We start from the raw sequence: 14,815 nt of genomic DNA, 5'->3' as shown, positions 1-14,815 counted from the left end.
CTACAGGAAGTTGTGGATTTCTTGAAGAATCCTGATAAGTACACAGCCTTGGGTGCTAAGATTCCTAAAGGGTGTTTGCTTGTTGGACCTCCCGGTACGGGTAAGACACTCTTGGCTAGGGCGGTGGCTGGGGAAGCTGGAGTGCCGTTCTTCTCTTGTGCGGCCTCGGAGTTTGTGGAGCTTTTTGTGGGTGTTGGTGCATCTAGAGTTAGGGATTTGTTTGAGAAGGCTAAGTCTAAAGCCCCTTGTATTGTATTCATTGATGAGATTGACGCTGTGGGGAGGCAGAGAGGAGCTGGGATGGGAGGAGGAAATGATGAGAGGGAACAGACTATTAATCAGTTGTTGACAGAGATGGATGGGTTTTCTGGTAACTCTGGTGTCATAGTTTTGGCAGCTACGAATAGGCCGGATGTTCTTGATTCGGCGCTGTTGAGGCCTGGAAGGTTTGATAGACAGGTCACGGTGGATAGGCCTGATGTGGCTGGCAGAGTCAAGATTCTTCAGGTTTTTCATAGTTGTTTTGTAAAGTTTACTGGTTGGCTCTGGAGTTGTGTGAAAGATTCTTATTTTTCTATTGGGTTTGGTTTTATTGTAGGTTCATTCAAGGGGGAAGGCACTCGGTAAAGATGTGGACTTTGACAAGGTTGCGAGGAGGACCCCTGGTTTCACGGGTGCTGACCTACAGAACCTGATGAATGAAGCGGCGATTCTGGCGGCCAGGCGTGAGCTCAAGGAGATAAGCAAGGACGAAATCTCTGATGCTCTTGAGAGGATCATTGCTGGACCTGAGAAGAAGAATGCTGTTGTGTCTGAGGAGAAGAAGAGACTTGTTGCATACCATGGTTAGCGTTCTTTCTAACTATATGTTGAGAGTAGCTGAGATGCTTTGTTTTCTGACCAGAATTTTGAATTTGCAGAGGCTGGTCATGCTCTAGTGGGTGCTCTTATGCCGGAATATGATCCGGTTGCCAAGATTTCTATCATTCCTCGTGGCCAAGCTGGTGGGCTCACCTTTTTTGCTCCAAGCGAAGAAAGACTTGAGTCTGGATTGTACAGCAGGAGTTACCTCGAGAATCAAATGGCTGTTGCACTTGGCGGAAGGTTAGTTAGTTATGGCCTTATCACAAAAGCCAGGTTTTGAATTTAAAAAGAAGGGTCTAATTGTGTTGAACCATCTGTCTCTTGTGTTGGCTATGCTATTGTCAGGGTTGCAGAGGAGGTGATCTTTGGGGATGAGAATGTGACGACTGGAGCATCAAATGATTTCATGCAGGTGTCTCGTGTGGCACGTCAAATGATTGAGAGATTCGGGTTCAGCAAAAAGATTGGACAAGTTGCTGTTGGTGGCCCTGGTGGAAATCCCTTTATGGGTCAACAAGTATACTGCTAACTGCATTTGGTTTCTTGGTCTCATTTGTTGGTTCAACAAGTTGAAATGTTACTTATATTTATTGAAATGTTTTTGCAGATGTCATCACAGAAAGATTACTCAATGGCAACTGCAGATATCGTAGATGCTGAGGTGCGGGAGCTAGTTGAGAAGGCATACAAGAGAGCAACAGAGATCATAACAACTCATATTGATATCCTACACAAGCTTGCGCAGCTCCTGATCGAGAAAGAAACAGTTGATGGAGAAGAGTTTATGAGTCTCTTTATTGATGGCCAAGCTGAGTTGTATATTTCCTGATTCCTCAAAGTTGCCATTGCTTACAGTACCATTAGCTGTCTATTTGTGTTCATATGTGTCAACGATTTAGCTTATAACCTATTCAGTATATTTGTGTATATTTCTCGTTATCAGTCCATATACTTTGTAGTTTAATACGAATTGTTCATCGTCCCTATTTCCATGAACTGCAAAACCGGTACCGTGTTCTGTGTATAATGTTCGATCGCAAATTCGAAATCTATGGTCTGTAAAGCTGAATCAACTTGCTGTTTAGTGATCAACACACTTTGAAATTGAACGCACTGCTAAAAAGAGAGCTTACAAGGAACCTCGTAGTCATTGTAATCCGTTGCTTCAAGAATCTGATGCAGAGTAGTGAAACTAATCGTAAATGGAAACCAGATAAACCACTGGCTTTTCTTCCTCTGGATAGTTTATTTTTAAGTTTTCTGAATCCAGACAATCAAGTTTGTTTTTTTTAATCGAATCAACCACCTAAATAGAGAGAGCGATAGAAGTAATCCAGACAATCCAGATTGGCGCATTTTCTTAAACGACTTTCAACGTAATAATACAAAAGTAAACAAAAGATGTTGTAACACGATAGATTTACAGGGAAGTATGTTTTCTTAGGAATCACCACCGACTTTGGCAACGATTACTGAAGCATAGTGAGCAATATTATCTTCGGGGGATTGTTTAAGCCTTGCGATGACCGGAAACAACTCTGATGACTTCACAAATTGTCTGCAAATCTGGTGGTTTGAACACATTTTAGCCAATGAGAAGAGTGCGATCTTAAGCGGTGACTCACTTGCTGTCTCTTTCTTGCTCGGGTTCAGGGCAAGAGCCGAGCAATCTGCAACCAGCCTCAGTAACGTCTGCACACAAAATCCCAAAAAGATACGCGAAATTAGAATTAAGAAATCCATGTATTTTTACCAAGAAAATTAATCGTATGTAGTTGTTACTAACTTGTAAAGCTCCTTTGGAGACTATATCTTCACAGAGTTTGTTGGAGTTTCGAACAAGGTTGCTCAATGCACCAGCAGCGTTTGCTTTTGTCTTGTCTTCTTCAGCCGTGGTCAAAACGTTTGCTAGCTGCGTTATAGATCGTCTGAGTTCTTCATACAGAGTGTCGTTATGGTAAGCAGCGTTTCCAATCTGAAAAAAAAAAAAAACGGAAAGGCCTTCTTTCAAAATTTGATCAAAAGTATTATGGAAATGGAGAAAATAGCAGTTTGTTAGGATTTTACAGCAAAGCAAGCAAATTTCTGTGTTCTTTTGTCCGGATCAGCACATCGATCAATGAGGAGGCCGATGATTTGATGTTCAGCCTGCACATAATAAATATGCACACTGTGTAAGAAGGAACATTCTTTGAAACATTGATCTCTCAATGTCAAAGTAAAAGAATCCCAGTGCTGTAACTTACCAGAGAGCTGTAGAAATATCCATTGTGTCTGCACATGTTACCAAGAGCACTACAAGCTTTTGCGCGTATATTTGGATCTGAATGAGTTAGAAATTCTTTTAAAGGCTGCAGAACAGAAGCCTCGCCGATGTATTTATAGAAACCCTGTATGGTAGACAACAATAAGAATTAGATAACATCGTTTACTTCACTATCCTGTATCTAAGCGAAATTAACAAATAGAATGCATCATGTGTTTATCCAGTGTCTGACCTTATCCATCCTCGATAGATCAGATATGATCATCAAAATATCAAGTATGACTTCTCTTGGACTCGAACCGTTGAGTAATTTTTTCATTCTGTTAGGATCCAACAAACCTTTGCTAACAAGCTCTACTGCGAGACGTGGACGACCCACCAATTTGGCAAGAAAAGCAACAGGCCTTACTAAATCTTTTAAATCCAAGTGTTCCAAGCAACGAAGGATTAAACTCGGCACTCCCACCTGAAAAAATCAGCGAAACAGAGACATCACTGATTGATCTTGTGATATGTCTAAAACGAGATTTCAGCTCATGAATCATGAGAAACAACTAATCAACATTTAAACAAAAGTATGTAAAATCAAGGAATCAGAATTGAAGAACTAACTTCCATAAGGACTTTTATGTATTTGTCCATATCCTCTTCTATAGCCTTTAACAAATCTTTATCTTCCATGCACACTCTGACACCTGGAGAGCCCATGTTGAGAATGAATCCACTATTTACAGAAGCAGTGGCAGATAATGGACCCGGTTGACTTTGTACAGCAACAAAAGGAAATGCTAGGAGATCTATTATCACATTTATTGTCTCTCTAACTCCATCTTTTCCTCCCCCAGGACCTCCCCAGGTCTTTACTAGCTTGATATGAGCATCAGATAATAAACAAGTAATCATTTTCATGTTTTCATTCTTCACAAGAACCTGACGGAAAGTTAAAGTGCCACCCGAAAGACAGTGGCATATGGACGAAATGGCCCATATAACACCAACGGGCGACAAGCCAATCCAGTTGGGTGTTTTCTTGATATCATCTGGGGAAGCATTTGAAAGTTTGCCAGCTAACAGATTTATAAGAAGCAATGGTGTTCCACTAGCAATAAGCTGTTGCACAGTTAAAGGTCCTCCCCACTTCAATCTGGATTCTAATAAACCGATACATCCATCGAGAAGTCCGTGCCATCTGGTAAACTTAGCAGAATGATAGATCACTTCACCTTCATTACTTGGCATAGGCCTAAGATGATAACAAAGCTTAGTAGCTCGAGGTATCAGAGGCACCGCAATCTCAGAGACAGAAGATTCAGCAGAAGATCCTTTTTCAAGAGAGAGAATAGATGCGAGAGCAAGCATAGCTGATGCAGAGTGATTCTGAAGAGAAGCTTCAATTTTATCATCTGAGGCAATGTGATTGGCTATAGCAGAAAGACGATGTAGATGCTTCCTTGGAGAATTTGTAAGCATTAACAGGGCAGAATTTCTCCCAGTTAGCCTCAAACATTGAGCAACTGTTGCCAACAGAAGGCATGAATGGAACACCAGATTGTTTAGTCTGCCCTCGAAGTTATTTTTTTCTCCTGTTTGTTGGTCTTTGCATGATAATGAAGCATAGGATAGTATAGAAAATATTTCTGAAATAACTGTACCATCCTCTCCACCACTGACTACGGTCGTAATAGGCAGTGAACTGGGAAGACCACAAAGCATGCTAGGCATAATTCCATTGTGAAGGCAGCATCTTGACAAGAGCTGAAGCATTACATAAGCAGTTTCCAGTTAAGTTTAAAGAGTGGAAAAACAAATACAATTATAGCTGTGGACGAAAATAACAAGTTATCATGTAACTTGGTGAATCCAGACAACCTAAAACAACAGGATAGCCAAACAAGAAGAGAAACATCACATAATCACCTGAATTGCAGAAACCAAGGGAGCCTCCACTCGTTGGTGAAGGCAATGACCAATAGCAACTTGCACATGCTTTGATCGGAGATATGCTCTTGTCACTGTATCCACAAGTTTCTCAGATAACGGACCCCACTCACTGTTTCCGTTTTCATGCTGAGAAAGACGGTTCTGCAAAGCATCTAGAGGAAATATGTTCATAGAATCGTCTTTGAAGAATGTTTCGGAAGTATCTATGAGAATCCATATTGCTCTACAAGCTTCACAGGCAGCTGCTAACATTTGTGAAGAGCCAGAAGCTAAACTCGACCCAGAAGAAGCCAAACAAAGACACAAATGATCAACTATGCGAGACATGTTAGCGTGCTCTAAAATCTGTTCAGAAACAGAATCAGGAGTTGAAGACTTAAGATCTTCGGCAACTCGAGATAACATCGTTGTGATGCAGGAACATGCCTCATATATAATTCTACCAGTCCCCTCTTCTTCCCATCCAACGACCTACATCCACATAAAGTACTAAATAAGTACATGTGGTTTAATATCACAAGAGACTTATGCAACCGAAAGAAGGTCACCTGTACGAAAATTTCCACTACTTTGGTCCAGTGCCTGATGTAGGAACTATGTATGCTATTGCCTTCAATATGTCCTACCAAGTTTTTAGTGACTGAAAGACTCTGATAAAGAAATAAGTTGGTGTTACAAAATCATTAAAAATTGTCTGCTGCTTGTGGAGCTGACTGTCAAAAGTGAAGTAGGTATCTAATCAAACACTTGCCAGACATTTTGGTCAAGAGAATTCACCTTTGGTATTATGTTGTTGAACACGGACGATTTCATCCCAACAAGAGCGTTAGTAAAGTCTAGCAGTGCACATGTTATTTTCTCAATCAGTCCAACTGAAACTATGGCACGAGCTGCAACCAAATTGGAAATGATCCTGAGGGACTGAACAGAGCAAGCAACATCTTTTTCCCTGCACACCCATGAACGAAAATGTGAATATGCATGTATACAAAAATATCATAAATTACAACAATTTACTGCAGGGAGTAATAGATCATAAAACCAGAAAGTTGCAACCCTGTATTATTAGAGTCTATCTTATGTAAGAAACCTATTTATGTTCCGTCTTTACGATCAAGGAGGAGCACAGCATTATATAATAAAAGAACAACCTATAGCCGAATTTTACCTTTTAGGATCAGGCGATTTTGAAATATTTTCCAGTGACAGCAAAAGAAGATCCAATGCTTTATCATCTTCACCTATAACTTTTGCACCTTTAACAGTGCGGGATGTACTTTCCAATCTGTCTAGTGTTGCATTACCTGAAACGGGGAAAAAAACCGAAGCATGAATGAGGATGATATATAGGTCCATTATGAAAGAAGGCAATAGAAACTCCAAAGACAGCTTAAGTTGTTTCACACATAGAAAAATGTATGTAAATTTCCCGACACTAATCTTTAAGATATGCAGATTTACAAAAGGAGAACTGCATATATATATGAAATATACAAAACCTGAAGGAAGAAAAAGGAAAGAAAATATATCATAGGAGTTGTGTTAAATCTAAACAAAAACATCAAGCATCGCATGAAACCATAGTAAAAATCAAGCTCTAAGAATTGTAAACCTAGAACAATAGAGCATACTGACTACATGGTGTGATGAAGAAGAAAATGCATTTAGCCATAATCAACAATGAAAGGATGATATCCAAATTTATGTCTGTTAGATTGATATGGATATGATAATTAGAAATAGATCTCAGTATGCACATTACTGGATCTATCTGCTGGATAACTCTTTTATTCTCAAAGTTAAAAAGAAGAGATTTACAAATAGCATGTCCCATTACCTGAACTTTTTATCTCCTCTTGGGTTGGGAATCCGAGAAAATCCTCAGGTGGTGGAGAATTTACTTTGACAGCACTCTTTATATCTGACTGAACGTCAGCTAGAACTCTGGTAGCAGAAGTGTTCTCAACCGGGGTCACAGAGTCGCACTTTTCTGTGACATATAACACTATAAATTTAATAAAGGAAAAAATAAATTAAGAAATTGATTCTAACCACAAACTGAAGAAAATAAACCATTTCTCTGCTGCCCTCCATTTCCTTTGAGCATCCAAGCTGCCTTATGGTCGACTACTGCAGTATGCATTTCCTGAATAAGCGTTTAAAGGCTCTAAGTGATCTATTATTCCAACAACGTTTTCCAATTTCAAATCCTTTACATTGTATGAAAACGACAGTTTTAACGAAATGCTCTGTACATTAGACTCAAGCTGTTAAGTATAAAGTCAACAATATCAGATCATTACCCTGGCTTCAACTTCCTCTTTTGATTCTTTAACGAAGGGGTGCTCAAGAAGAGCAGGCCAGGTTAATCGACTTTGGGGAACCTATTTCACATTGTAATAGACAAACAGTTTAACCCAATAGTCTCAAACATATCAATAAATAGTTTAAAGGACAGCTTAAAAAAAGTAAAGAAGAACAAAAAGTCACCTTGTTGAGCAATCCTTTCAAAAAGCTTTTGAAATAAGGACTCATTTCATCAGGATATTTGACAGGATCCTGAAGATTCACTAAAATGTAAGCTCAAACGTTTATCATAGATTCATAGACTTGTGGACATATACGGAAAAGATTGATATACCTTAACAATGTGACGAATGAGAGCATACACAGAATTGGTGTAGAACGGAGGTTGACCTACATATAACTCATACCTGATGTATCACAAGAAAATTATTAGAACCATCTCAAGTGCAGTGAAATGTGCATAACACAAGAATGGGCCACCACAATCATCACAGTTATATATGTAACAGCTTTTATAACAATACGAAATGAAGTACGACAACTCAAATGAGTTTCTCCACCTACAATATAACACCAAGAGACCACAAGTCGGCAGTGTGATTGTATGGCTGTTCTCTCACAAGCTCTGGCGCCATGTACAGAGGAGTGCCTGATGTAAGATTTTAGGTTAAGAACAAGGAGCAACTTACTGAGTTATTCATTCATTAATACGCCTAAAGATAATAAATATGTTTAACCTTTAATGGATCGCAAAACCACGGTGTTGGTGGACATAGCTCGAGCAAAACCAAAATCACATAGCTGAAAAATCAAGGGCGAGAAAGGTAAGATGACGCCAAAGAGAAGTAAGAGAATATCATATTATCAAGCTGCACTGAAAAGTACTTTTGTTTCTACTTATATTTAGTTAATTATATGAGGTTCCTGGCTAGCCGTATCCTTGTCTAGTAGTACTTACATGATAAACTTGATTTTCTAATCAATAATAGACTGAAAAATCCATGGTTCATAAATCATTTTCAAGAAGTTAGTACATAAGCTGATACTCATAAGAAGAGAAGAAGAGTAGAAGAATTGAATTGTAAGTGTAAACTATCATATTTCTTATCTTTAAGAAACAACAATATGAACAACTGATGTGTGTGGGGAGCATAGAAACAACATTTCAAACTTAATTCCTGGAAGCAGCAAAAGGAAGGTTATATTACCTTAACGACAGACCCAGCACCAATAAGAATGTTTTGTGGCTTCATGTCACGATGAATTATACGGTTAGAATGCAAGTAATGCAATGCTTTTACCTGAAGAAGTTTCGACATGGTCTTATTAATCATAAAATATGGCAATCAAATACAAAAATAAGAGCCATGTTGGCCAAAAAGGTGTTACCAACTGTTTCGCGATTGCTTGAACTTGCTCTTCTGGAAGGCACTTGTCATCCTCAAGAATCTCAAACAGTTCACCCTGTGAATTTTAGGCGTTCCATCATGATTCATTATTTCAACATATAGGTACAGCCATCATAAATCAGTTCTTTAGATTCTACAAACAAGAGTGAGAAAAGTACTTGAGCAAACTCAGTGACAACACAGAACTCTCGTTCGTTTTCAAAGGAGTCGAGCATTTCAATTATATTCTGATGCTTGAGCTTCCGCAATATCTGAAGCATACCAAAAAATATAAAAATTGAAGGTCTCAAATGAAGTGAAGCATGTAAGCCCAAGGACTTGAGAAATTCCCTTACCTCGATTTCTTGCCTAAGACTATGTATATCCTTGTCACTCTTTCCTTGTTTCATGATGAACTTCATCGCCACCGTCTGGACCAAAACACGATAAAAATTTACCAAATTAAGATACATGATAAGCTGAGTGAAGTAACGAATGATAATGAAGAGGATAAACCAACAATTTAGTACCTGGCCGGTATACTTCCGTCTTCCTTTGTAAACCCTCCCAAAAGAGCCTTCACCGACGAGCTCTATCACATGATAATCATCGACACCCATGTCTGGACGCTATCTGTCAAATAAAGCAGCGTTTTAGCTTCCAATGGTAAATCACGATACCCATACCCATATACAGCAGAATTGAGAGTCTATGTTTAGTCCAATTACATCAAAAGCTTAGAAACGTTTCTAAACTAGGTCGCGCTCCGATTTCTTCCTTGTTTAGCGAATTAAATAACAGGAAACATCAATTAAAGATAGAAACGCAGATCCTAAACCTGATTACGGAAACGAATCAACCGATGTTCGGAGTAAACATGGAAATCGAAGATTATTAAGAAAAGTAAAGACGAATATTGAATCGAACCGTGGCTCACGAAGAACGATGCGTGGAATAAGCGAAGTGGTGACGGAACGGAGATGGTAGAACTGGGAACTCCGGCGGAGGAGGTGGAGATGGTCTTCGGCGGCGAAACGAAGAGAGATCGGTGGGATCGATGTCTGTAGAGAGAGAGGGTGAGAGAGAAACGGAAACTTTTGAAATTCAAAAAGAGGGAAAAATCTGTACTCCTACCCCTAGGGTACTCTCACTCTCTCAAACCTTATAAAAACCACAAATCGTAATTTCCGGTTTATTTATTTCTTTATTTTTAAAAAGAAAAATGGGTAGGAGAAAAATATAATTCTTTTATCATTTTTTTCAAAATTGTCCCTAAACTCTATCGAAGTTGAAAATAAGACCGTCGATCTATTGTAAAAGTCATCGATGAATCAAAAATATCGATTTTTTTTCCTATGTTCTTTTTGGTTTATCAGAGATTTTAACACTTTGTTTAAATAAATAAAAATAAGACATCGTGAAAACGTAAAAATTGATTTTAGTGTTCTAGTATTGGAAAAATAACTTAAAAGGTTGTGAAGTGTGGATGTTTAAAACAAAAATAGTCTTACAAACCACATGTTTTAATTCATCTATACTAGTATTTTTGCAGCAGTTTTTGCTCAAAAATATTTTTTGGAAAGTTTTTACATTTAATGCATTAACTTTAATATTAGTTACCAAAAATTTCAAAATTAATTATAGGTAAGATTTAGAAAAATAAGGAAATCTTTCTACCTCATTCAAACATCAATTTATGATTCTCTTTCATTTTTATTTGAATTTATATTTAAATTATCTTGAATTATTCTGTAATGCATTTAGTTAATAAAAATTGTGATTTTTTACTGTATATGATGTAATACAAATTTTTAAAAACGGACATATATTACTCAATATATGAATAAAAATACGGGTACAATATCTCACATTGCCTAAAAAATTAGGTAATAGTTCAGAGTCATACTATAAAAGAGACAAAAATGATTCATAATAAAATTGAGTAGAAAGTTTGATTTATCAAACATTCAAACTTAAAAAGCTTTTATTTGGTTTATTCCGGTTCTTTATTTTAAAGATTTTTAAAAAGTTAAATATTATAAATATTTATATTTTTAGAAAGTTAAATTTTATAAAATGTTAAAAATATTAATAATATTTAAACGTTTATGAAGTTTCAAATATTATAAATATTTAAACTTTATAAGAAGTTTAAATATTATAAATATTTCAACTTTTTAAAAAAGTTAGAAGACCTTTAAAATATTAGTAATATATTTAAACTTTTACGAAACTTCAAATATGAGAAATACTCAACCATTTTAAGAATTCCAAGTATTATAAATATTTAAACTTTATATGAAGCGCCAATCTTATAAAATGTAAATGGTTACAACCTTAATAAATAACATATCAACTCAATTTAATATTTATAATACAAAAAAATAAATGTTAAAAATTAAGATTATATAGTGCGAGTTAAAATATCTAGGGGGGTGTATTGAACTTGATATTTTAGGAGATTTAGTGAGATTTTAATATTTTAGAATTGTGAGAGATTTGAGTGTAATTTTAGGAGATTTGGTTATTAAATTTGGGATTTTAGGATTTGATGAGATTTGAGTTTTGAGATTTTTGAGATTTGATTATTGAATTTTAGGTGATTTTGATATGTAAAAATAAAAAAAAAAGAGCAACTTGGAATGTCATTGATTAATTTACGTAAGCTTCTTTCATACTTTGATTAATTTAAGAAGAAAAATAGACATTGGTCATGTTCTTTTTCCAATCGTTGGTGAAGCAACTGCGACACAAATAAAAGGCCCAAGATGATATGCATTTCGAAAAAATAAAGAGCTGTCACTGTTAACCAAAAAGTGAGGTTCGTAAAAAAATTAATCTCATATGAAGAAACTGCAGCTCTCATGAGATATAAACCGGTTACAATGATGACACTGAACACTATAAATATTCCTCATGAGCATGATGACTACACGATCAAAGAGAAACTCATTTTGCCAATGAGTGTTTAAAGTAGTTGGAAATTAATCAACGATGGTTTGTTTAGCACATCCACAAGAAAATGAAGTTGTTGATCTGTTTTATTCTCTCGTGAAATATTGAATTGTTGACGATATGTAATGCAGCAGCAGCAGAAGAATGAATGTCTCAAGTTGTTACCAACCGTCGCCGACTCGCCGTTGTCGGAAGCTCCGCTGCGGAGGTGGCTGAGACATCTGATTTTGATACATATTGGGTCGGTCTTTTAGTGAAACAGAGCACGCCTTTTCAGGCAGATCCTTCATTGGAGACAATGTTGGTGTTGAATCTTCTTCGGTTATATCGTCGTCGTCTTAATCATCTTCAAGCCGTGACGGTGAAGACTGAGGTGTTTCAAACGGTGTGGTTTGTTTACTTGTAGCTTCGTTTGAGTAAATTGGGTTTGATATGTAGATGAAGTTATCAACAGAAGAAGCTGTGGTTTCTTGAATCAGATCAAGAGAAGCTTGTAAAGATGGTTCATGGTGAAAATGGGTTTTGTTTGGAGTTTGAAGAACGCATGTGCAAAGAGGATTGGATAAAGAATCGATGTTAGATGATGGTGACGGAGAAGGTTCGTTACTTGTGGTAGAGATGGATTGGTTGAGAGTTGTGGTGGTCGTGGCGCCGCCGGCAGTTGAGACCGTAGTAGTGATGGGGAGGCCGAGAGAGTTGTGACGACGCCGGCAGAGTAAGAGAGAGCAGTAGAGAGTTGCACTTATAAAAAAAAAAAATTGCAGTAGATGTTGAACTCCTATTAAAAAGAATATTTTCTTTCAAAATTTCACCATTTAGGGTGGGATTTTGTAAGACATATTTTTTAACTAGAAATATTAGAAAAGTATCCTAAAATCCCATTCTGTAGCTTTTTATAAAAAATTGTGATTTTTTGAATAACAGTAGATTTGAGTTGAGATTTATAAATTATTGATTGAATAACAAGAGATTCTAAATGATTTTTATAAATTTCATATTCAATAACATAGGATTTCAAATGATTTTTAAAAATCATCAATTAAATAACAGGAGATTTCAGAATATTCCAAAATCTCTTAAAATATCAAGTTCAATACACCCCCCAAAGTCATTAAAACTCTTTCTAAATCCTAAACCAATACCTCCCCCTAAGATATTTACCCAAATCATAATGTTTGTCACCAATCAAAAATATTTTGTTTAATATTCAGAGAAATAGGATTGAACACAAACACAAAATGTCAAGGTGTTTCCGTGAATCTACTGATCAATCGAATATGCTCAGGTCTGCATCACTATTAATCATGATCATAATGTTCTTTTAGCAAAGAAAAAAATAAATAGCTCTTTGGGCATATGTACTAGGCTACTAGCTAACTACCCAATTATTATTATTGTTGAGAAGTAAAGGCCGAAGAAATTGTATTAATGTTTAGTGACAACATTGTAAAGAATATAAAAACTAAGACAGTTTCAGGTTATGTAATGGTTGACTTGAGTACATAAAACAGAGGTGTGATAGAAACATGGACAAATAGCCCATTCGGCTTAATTTAGTCTATTGTTTAATAAGTTAAGGCTTAATATTATTTTAATCTTTTTCCCCCCCTTTAAATTCCATGAACGGGTCACTAAAAATATGATAAATAAATGTAGGGTCTGACTGGATCAAACCCAGCGTTTGCGGAAGATTGTGGAAGCGGGTGGTTGCGGTTTCAAACGTTACTAAGCGTTTTGAATAACTGGTTTAACGTTTTAAAATAGGTACGTTTGCTTTACGACTGATTGACCAACAGTTGCAATAGCGGTTAAAACATAATAAATGTAATATATAAATGTTTAAAAACACTAAAAACTTTATTAAACTTGATTTATAATTAAAATTCATTAAAAATACTAAAATAATTATTCAAAAAACAAATAAATTTCATATTGAAATACTTATTGATTAATCAAGTAATGTGATAAATGACAAAATATATTGTTTAGATTATAGATCTTGGTTGAGAAGAGTCATTGGTGATTAGTTTTAATATTTTCATAAATAATCTTCAAGGATGGGGATTTTTGCCATCATGTCTGCACTCTTATTACCACATCTTCGTACCCAATTGAATACCATCTCAAACTTTGTAGCTCCATTTTCTCATTTTTCGAGTCCAATTGAACACTGCAAAATTGATGCTTGTAAGATCAGAAACTTCTCTGTTTTTCCTTTCAAAATGAAGTTTTTTTTTTCAATAATTAAAATAAAACTCCTAAATTGGTTGTTGCCCAAACTAGAGGAAAGTTGTTTACAAAAATAGTTTCGAACAATAACGTTCTAGAAGAACGAGCTAGACAATCAGGCTTCACATTGGACGCCCTTGGGATCTTGGAAAAGGTAAAAGGAGGCAAGGAGGCACTAAGAGCCTGAAACTCATCAAGGAGCATAGAGAAGACCGACAACTCCTCCAGAGCTTGCACCATCGCAACTAACTCTGCAGAATCCGTCTCGAACCTCTTACAATCAATGTCTCTGGAAAGAATACACTTCATCGTCCATAACTCCGAACATTTTGCATAGCAATAATTAAGGCTTGCATTTCACTCTATACTAGGTTATTTTTGCGTTCTTTTATGCTTGTCCTGAAGCAACATAAACGCCATCATTATCACGAAAGATCCAACCGCCTTAATTATATGATTTAAGAAGGTTATCAATGAAAATTTATACAACAACTCTAACCAATAATCATTCCCTTTGATGTGAGTACATCTAATAATCTATATTAACATTTTTTATGTACATTTTGGTTTATGCCTTTTAAGTTTTACTTATTTAATTTTTTTTTTTACAACATTAACCCCTAAAACAATTCCATAAATAAAATTGCAGAGAAACTCAAATACTAAACTTTCTTAAATTGACCAACATTTGTTACATTTATTGCCATAAAATCTCAACAACATCTAGACATTCCGATTTTTCCAAAAACAACTTTACCCATTAAAGTTCTAACCCATTACATCTCCAAAACTATTTTTATGGATCCTAGAATCTCTCAAATTTAAATGATACACAACAGATTTTCTATAACAAAAGTTTACAATC

General features: G+C 36.1%; 2 protein-coding genes and 1 pseudogene across 4 annotated transcripts in view; 1 reads left to right on the top strand and 2 right to left on the bottom strand.

Annotated features, from left to right (window-relative positions):
* Positions 1–1,860, top strand: part of LOC104758334 (ATP-dependent zinc metalloprotease FTSH 1, chloroplastic-like) — a 3,768-nt gene extending 1,908 nt beyond the window's left edge. The window contains exons 2-6 of one of the 2 annotated variants that reach the window (XM_010481175.2): positions 7–507; positions 599–845; positions 921–1,104; positions 1,210–1,381; positions 1,472–1,860. In XM_010481175.2, the coding sequence (XP_010479477.1) occupies positions 7–507; positions 599–845; positions 921–1,104; positions 1,210–1,381; positions 1,472–1,693 (1,326 nt within the window). In that variant the 3' untranslated portion in view covers positions 1,694–1,860. The remainder of the gene's footprint in view (positions 1–6; positions 508–598; positions 846–920; positions 1,105–1,209; positions 1,382–1,471) is intronic. The other variant, XM_010481174.2, reaches the window with a different exon arrangement.
* LOC104758332 (serine/threonine-protein kinase TIO) lies at positions 2,194–9,907 on the bottom strand. Of its 2 annotated transcripts, XM_010481173.1 has the most exons (24): positions 9,694–9,907; positions 9,495–9,604; positions 9,297–9,399; positions 9,123–9,197; positions 8,946–9,038; positions 8,768–8,842; positions 8,587–8,679; positions 8,116–8,179; positions 7,943–8,027; positions 7,713–7,785; positions 7,562–7,630; positions 7,375–7,455; positions 7,145–7,217; positions 6,909–7,061; positions 6,240–6,375; positions 5,849–6,020; positions 5,620–5,721; positions 5,048–5,542; positions 3,743–4,885; positions 3,363–3,596; positions 3,111–3,254; positions 2,932–3,012; positions 2,651–2,839; positions 2,194–2,556 (listed from the first exon to the last, which is right to left on the bottom strand). In XM_010481173.1, the coding sequence occupies exons 3-24, from the start codon at positions 9,384–9,386 to the stop codon at positions 2,305–2,307; spliced, it is 3,972 nt and encodes a 1,323-aa protein (XP_010479475.1). In that variant the 5' UTR covers positions 9,387–9,399; positions 9,495–9,604; positions 9,694–9,907; the 3' UTR covers positions 2,194–2,304. The 2 variants fall into 2 exon arrangements, with proteins under 2 accessions (XP_010479475.1, XP_010479474.1); XM_010481172.1 differs by lacking the exon at positions 9,495–9,604.
* LOC104759906 lies at positions 11,875–14,259 on the bottom strand (annotated as a pseudogene).

Source organism: Camelina sativa, chromosome 17 (genome assembly GCF_000633955.1).
Source record: "Camelina sativa cultivar DH55 chromosome 17, Cs, whole genome shotgun sequence".
NCBI lineage: Eukaryota > Viridiplantae > Streptophyta > Magnoliopsida > Brassicales > Brassicaceae > Camelina > Camelina sativa.
The sequence above is the reverse complement of the archived record's forward strand: the minus strand, read 5'-3'. Positions and strand labels throughout refer to the sequence as shown.

Coding starts and splice junctions, on each gene's coding strand:
- LOC104758332 (XM_010481173.1), bottom strand. CDS start 9,386: ATGGGTGTCGATGATTATCATGTGATAGAGCTCGTCGGTGAAGGCTCT. Junction 4,886..5,047: donor CCTTGGTTTCTGCAATTCAG/GTGATTATGTGA, acceptor GTAATGCTTCAG/CTCTTGTCAAGATGCTGCCT. Junction 2,557..2,650: donor TCTCCAAAGGAGCTTTACAA/GTTAGTAACAAC, acceptor TTTTGTGTGCAG/ACGTTACTGAGGCTGGTTGC.